Here is a 6855-nt window from a genome sequence, read left to right as displayed (position 1 = left end):
GGCAGCACCAGGTTATACTGAGCCCGCAGACGGAAACAGGAAGTGCCCCTGAGCCCGCAGACGGAAACAGGAAGTGCCCCTCTTTGTCTGGTCTCAGAATTGTGTGCAAGACACAAACCCTGCCAATGCCATTTCTGTTCAGCAGTCATGGCTGAAACCAGCAGAGCAGGGGGAGCGGGGAGAAGGCTAGGGGATGGCTTTAACGTCTGATGTGATTTCCTAAGGAGATGTTGGAATTACATTTTCAAGATGTTTGTTTCTCTTAAGTTGTGGACATGATGTTGCTCAGTTTCTCTTCATCGTCTCTTTGACGCTCTCATCCCTATGGCACCTCCTCTTGCTTTCTGTCTGATGAGTCTCAACCTGAATGTCAACTAGCCAGGAAGCCACATTGTTGCCTGAAAGTTTTAGGTTGGGTGTTGTATGTGAACTCCTCCAACACTCCCCGCCCCCCAACTTCTGTTGCATCAGAGGCTCCTACTCGCAAGAGTCCTCTACTGCCCCACAGGTCACTTCTGGGATCTGAGCAAACAGTGAGAAACAAATACTCAAAGGCTTGAGGACAGCAGAGGGCCTGACCTTCGGACTCTGTGGAGGTGTGCATCTTCTGAAACAGAGCTGAGAGCTCCTGAAAGGTCGTCCTCATTTCCCTGTTTGGCGTGGAGCTGATGATTCCTCTGGAATCTCCTACAAGACTTAGGGCTACTTGTGCCATGAAGTGGGCGGCTTTGTCTGCAGCTAGGAGCCTGCCGCCATTGCCTCTGCAGCCACATGCCCCACTGCAGCCACATGCCCCTCTGCAGCCACATGCCCCTCTGCAGCCATATGCCCCTCTGCAGCTGTGGAGGGCAGATGTTCACTTGCCTACCTCTGTATCCTGAAGCTCCAGCCTAGGGCCTAGCCAAGAGTACCCACTCACACATCCATCTACCTACCCATCCATCCACTCATCCATCAACCCACCTATTCACCTATCCATCCACTCATCCATTCATCAATACATCTATTCTATCCAATACATCTACCTATCTATCCATTCATCTCTCCACCTGCTCATTCATACATTTATTTACCCATTCTTCCCTAAAGGTACCAAGATTAAGTATGTAGGGGACTGTGTTAGGTTCTGGAACACAGAAAAGAATGAGACACAACAAACAGGGACCCTCTTCTCATGGGATTTTGATCCTAACTGGGGAGACAGCATAAGGCACTCTTGTTGAATGCTGGACTCTCCCCAGGTTACATATAGTCAGGCCGGTTTCCTAACTATTTCCGTCGAGTACAAGGTGGGCAGATTTAAGGAGTGTTTTAATCTTTGGGTGAACGCATCTTGAGAAACTGCATTAAACAAATGCAAATATGGTTCTGTAACTTGTCAGCTTTCAATGCATCTGCGATGGAGTTTTAGTGATGCCAAGGGGAACAGTAGTTTGAAACTTCTCTAGCCTTAGAACTCTCCTTGGGAATATCTTACATGGCCTGCGATGCTGTGCCTGGGCTTCTGATATGGAGATTACATGAGGCCTGATCAGCCCCTAGCAAATCCTCCTTTACAGTGGTTCTGCCCACGAGGAATGCACCACGCACTTTCTGAGTGAGGCGTGAAGCTCCTTTCTTTCTGAACCACATTGGTGTCCCTACTCAAGAACAGTGACGGGGGCGGCCGATGGCTCAGCTGGTGAATTGTGCCTTGCAACCGTGAGGACCTCAGTTCAATCTCCAGAATGCACACAGAGAGCTGGGCATTGAGGCCTCTGCTCATAATCCCAGGACTGGGGAGGCCAAAGAGGAAGACCCCAGAGTGCACTGGCCAACCAGTCTAGCCTAATGGATGAGCTCCAGCCAATGAGAGACCCTGTCTCAAAAGAAGTAGACCATATTACTGATGAATCCTGAGGTTAGCCTCTAGCCTCTACACACACATCGGTAAGCACATGTGCACACACATCCACATACATGCATTTTAAAGAAGAACACACGTATTTCCCACCAGATGTGGTGACTTAGGCCTGTAATCCCAGATACCTGGGAAGCTGAGACAGAAGGAGTCGAAGTTAAAGGCCAGCCTGGGCTCTGACATGTGTTCAAGGCCAACACGGACAACTAATGAAATCCTGTCTTAGAATCTACAGAGGTAAGAAGAGGGCTGGAGACACAGCTCAGAGTCAGAAGGTTTTCCAACATGTGCAAGGCCCTAGGTTCAGTCCCTGGTACTTCACAAATTCAAAAGCCAAATCACAACAGAACAACCCATGTTCCCATCTGCCTGCCTCAGAACATTACAGATGGATGCTGGGTAAACAATGCTAGCCCTTGTTAGCTACGTTTGGCTTAGACAGGCTCGGGGTCCAGCTGGAGAACACGACTCCTTTTTGATTCACACACAAAAGAAGCTTCCAGCACAGGCAGAAGGCATTCCCTCTCCTTCCCCATGCCAAATACCTTTCAACTCCCAGTTCAGAAAGCTGCTGCTGTCTCCTGGAAGGCTTCATTCTTTAAATGGTTCTCCAAAGGACTTGGAGACAGGATATGAAACTGAGGTGTGACAGTGACCCAAGATGAAGAGCTTAGGGAAAGGATGATGGCATCTCACTAGGAAGCTTGGGTGATGGCATTCAATATGCCTCCGTCATCTTGCTTGAAAGGCTACCAAACTTCCTAGTGGGAAATGGTCCCAGAATGCTGTTCCCCTGGAAGTCTTGGCCAAGTGTGCTTCTAAAGCCAGAAGAAGCTCAATGTATCTCGGCTGTGAACTGAGCAGGAGGATGTCTCAGTCCATTTGAGCTTTTGAAACAAAATGCCTTAGTTTGGGTAGTTTATAAACAATACAGGTTTATTGCTCATAGTCCTGAAGGCTGGAAACCTCCACAATTCTGGTTAGTAGCGCTGCAAATGTCCAAGGTGGAGATGCTGGCTGATTGGGTGCCTAGTAAAGGCAGCACTCAGCCTCAGAGAGGTGCCCTGCTTTGGAGTCCTCCCAGAGCCGAAGAAGGAACCTGAGGCCTCTCACAAGGCTACTGGTCCCATTTCTAAGGGTCCCACCTCTTATCACCATAGTAGAGACTGGGTGTCAACAGAGGAAGGAGAGGGGCACCAGAGTTCAGACACTAGCATCTGCCTTTTTCACACTCAGCTCCCACTCTCTCTATTCCCATGGCTCATCAGACCCAACCGCACCTCCCTGGAGGCGACTGCCATGCCCAGATGTTCTCTCCTAGAGAAGTGGATCTGGGGGTATCAAGGCACCGTGTCCAAGCAGCATGTTGGAGAGTCTGTGACTGTCTAGCAGTCTGAATGTCTTGTATCGGACCCAAGATAAAAGTGAAGGACCTTATACGTGTGTCTTTTCCCAAATGCAAAGATGTAAGATGGTTCTAGGGGATCCAAGAGTCACTGACATTACACCCAGGCATCCCAGGACCCACCTTTCCCAAACCTGAGACTCACGTCAGGTGGTGCACAGAGCAGGATAAATGGCACGGAACAGCTCAATGAGTGTAGGCTCTTTCATTCCATATCACGAGTGTGCTTGCACTGGGCACTTCTGAGGGTCCTGTAGGGATGGCAGTTGCCATCACTGCTGGCCAATCCCACTCAACACCAGTGGCATCTGCCTGCCTCCATGGCGAGCTTCTCTGGCTGGAGGGGCATGCTCAGTCTGCCCCTTGGGGAGTCCATGCTCCTAGAAGCAGTCCTCAATCAGGGATGACAGGCAATCAGCTGTAAAATACCTGCTGTCCTATATCCCAGAGAACAGCTCAAGACATGTTCTATTGTGTAGAACCGGCAAGGATAGCCCTCAGTGCAGTCCTATGCAAATTTGCAAATTTTCTCAACTTCCTTAAAACACTGGGAGATGGTTCCTCCTCCTCCCCCTCCTCCTCCCCCTCCTCCTCCCCCTCCTCCTCCCCCTCCTCCTTTCCCTCCTCCTCCCCCTCCTCCTCCCCCTCCCCCTCCCCCTCCTCCTCCTCCTCCTCCTCCTCCTCCTCCTCCTTTGTAACTGGGCTGTGTGGCTTTCAAGCATGACCTTTGTAGACAGCATCTTTTCCTAACATCAAAAGATGGGACACATCTGCTGCGCCACTCTCTTAGTTAAGATTTCTATCGCTGTGACCAAACACATGTGACCATAACCAAAAAGCAAGATGGGGAGGAAATGGTTATGTGATTTACTCTTCCATATCATAGTTCATGACTGGAGAAAGTCAGGATAGGAACTCAAGCATGGCTGGAACCTGGAGACAGGAGCTGATGCAGAGGCCATGGAGGGATGCTGCTTACTGGCTTTCTTCCCTTGGCTTGCTCAGCCTGCTTTCTTATAGAACAGAGGACCACCAGCCTAGGGATGGCACCACCCACAGTGGGCTGGGCCCTCCCTCATTGGTGACTAATTGAGAAAATGCCTTACAGCTGGATCTCATGGAGGCATTTCCTCAACTGAGGCTTTTTTCTCTCTGATAACTCTATCTTGTGTCAAGTTGACACACAAAACCAGGGTTCCCCCCAGGATCATGCTCCAGGTGTCCCTGGGGGAACCTTTTAAGTACTCTCTATTGGTTTCCTTCTGTTTCACCTCCCACTTTCTGGGATTCTGTAAAAGTAAATTGTGAACGTTCTCTTCTTCAGGGGTTTCCACAGAGATAATGGGGGTGTTTTCATATATCTCCAACAGCGTCTGTGGTGCATAGAGACAGCTTTCCCATTCTGTAGTTGAGCAAGATGATGCTGTCCACTGCTTCCCTGAGCACAAGCCTTGGTGCCCCCTTCCCCCGCCCTGACACCTCTGGCCTGATGCAGGAGCCACTGACCAAGTGTTCATCTCCTGCCCCCACAGGAAGGCCGCTGCCTGTATGTCATCCTGCTCATGGCCGTGTACTGGTGCACAGAGGCCCTGCCCCTGTCCGTGACAGCTCTTCTACCCATCATCCTCTTCCCCTTCATGGGCATTCTACCTTCCAGCAAAGTCTGCCCCCAGTACTTCCTCGACACCAACTTCCTCTTCCTCAGCGGCCTGATCATGGCCAGTGCCATCGAGGAATGGAACTTGCACCGGAGAATCGCCCTCAAGGTCCTCATGCTGGTTGGGGTCCAGCCTGCCAGGTAAGACCACAAGGCAGCCTGTGGGGTGGGGGGCAAACAAGCTCTTCCTGTTTGGCCGTTGGGCCAAGAAGCTATCATTTCCCACAAGTTTTGGTTTATTTGTTCCTTGACAATTTGGTGGGTTCCTCATATGTGCAATGTACAGTTGATTTGGTGACAATGCCCCTTCATATGCTTAAAAGTCATCTAAAGCCAGCCATGGTCATGCACACCTTAATCCCAGCACTCAAGAGGTAGAAGCAGGCAGGTTTCTATGAGTTTGAGGTCAGCCTGGTCTACATAGTGAGTTCCAAGACAGCCAGAGCTACATAGTGAGATCCTGTCTCAAAAAAGCAATAAAATAAAATACAATGTCACCGGAGATGGAGTTGGACTCCTGGTTCCTCAGTCTTGTGCACAGGATTTTAGAATAGTGTGATCAGGCACCTTGGACTGAGGCCAAGGTCCTCGGTCTCGAAAAGAAAGTTGTTTTTTTTTTTTAATATATGTAGATGGACATATTATTGTTTTCCCATGAACCCCTGTGGCTCTCACTCTTCCTAGAAGGTTGTTAATTGCATGATGCACAACTCATGGAGTTTAAAATAACAACATCTCCAGGTCTGTGAGATGGCCTATCCCGACGATATGGCTTAATCTATGGCAAAGCCTCCACTTACCTCCCACTTAATACTGTGCATTACATTAGCTCCAGGTGGAAAAGCCCATGGCAGATTCTGGGGGAGTGGGGATGGACCGATCAGAGACTGGAAACAGAAGCAGCCAGGTGGGCTTTGTGCTGGCAAGAAGCCCAGCTGCGTGAGCAGCGGGTGTAGGAAGGAGCGGGATCCAAACAGCGAGGGACCAAGGGACAGATCCTAGTGCTGGGTCACTTCGTTCTGGAATGGGCATCTTTAAGGACCTGGGAGCAAGGCAGGGAAATCCTAGGCTTGGACTGACTTTATGGCCAGGCCCCTTTAAGCACAAGAAACCCAGTTTTCCTCGAATCAAAAACAAGCCAAGGGCGGGCAAAATGATTCAGTGGGTAAAGGCACTTGCTGCTCCAGCTTGGTGGAATGAGTTAGATCTCCAGAAGCCACCTACAAGTGGAAAGAGAGAACTGAGCATGCTCCGTGACACACACACCCCAAATCAAATAAGATAAACCTGGCAGTTGCTTGCCTATTACCCCTCTGCCTTCTCTGGACCCCAATTTCTCTACTGTAAAACCAGCCCCCTAGGCTCCCCAGGGTCAGGAAACTGGACCATATCCCCTCTTTGACCCCGTGTTCTAGATCCCATCTTAACTCTTTCTGCCACCCAGGCTCATTCTGGGGATGATGGTGACCACTTCATTCCTGTCTATGTGGCTGAGCAACACGGCCTCCACCGCCATGATGCTGCCCATCGCCAACGCCATCCTCAAAAGCCTCTTTGGCCACCGGGAAGCTCAGAAGGACCTTCATCGGGAAGGTGACGGGAGCGCAGGTGAGCTGGAGGGTTGCCAGGGCCACACCACTGCTGAGGGGATGAGCAAGGTCCGCAGGCCACTGGGGGAGGCCAAGGGCGCACACACGTGCTGGCATGTGCTGCGGGCTAAGTGTTTTGACGGTGACAGTTGATTGAGAATCTGACATGCCAAACCATGGTACCCTGGAGTTTTAAGACTTGCGTTCCTTGTATACTAAGCAATGGGTGAGGCACTCTTTCTGTACATTTGGAGGCAGGTGCTGGCGTTAACTTTGTTGCAAGCATTTGAACGGGGTGCCCATA

At 50.4% G+C, this 6855-nt stretch overlaps 1 protein-coding gene across 3 annotated transcripts in view; it reads left to right on the top strand.

Annotated features, from left to right (window-relative positions):
* Nucleotides 1-4828: 4828 nt before the first annotated feature.
* The window catches only part of Slc13a3 (solute carrier family 13 member 3), a 47109-nt gene continuing 45082 nt past the window's right edge, over nucleotides 4829-6855 (top strand). For 2 of the 3 annotated variants that reach the window (XM_059259770.1, XM_059259769.1), the window contains exons 1-2: nucleotides 4829-5103; nucleotides 6407-6570. In XM_059259770.1, coding sequence (XP_059115753.1) covers nucleotides 4868-5103; nucleotides 6407-6570 — 400 coding nt within the window. In that variant the 5' untranslated portion in view covers nucleotides 4829-4867. The remainder of the gene's footprint in view (nucleotides 5104-6406; nucleotides 6571-6855) is intronic. The other variant, XM_059259767.1, reaches the window with a different exon arrangement.

This window comes from Peromyscus eremicus, chromosome 4, assembly GCF_949786415.1.
Source record: "Peromyscus eremicus chromosome 4, PerEre_H2_v1, whole genome shotgun sequence".
Taxonomy (NCBI): Eukaryota; Metazoa; Chordata; class Mammalia; order Rodentia; family Cricetidae; genus Peromyscus; species Peromyscus eremicus.
Note: the sequence above shows the minus strand (reverse complement) of the source record. Positions and strands in the feature narration are given on the sequence as shown.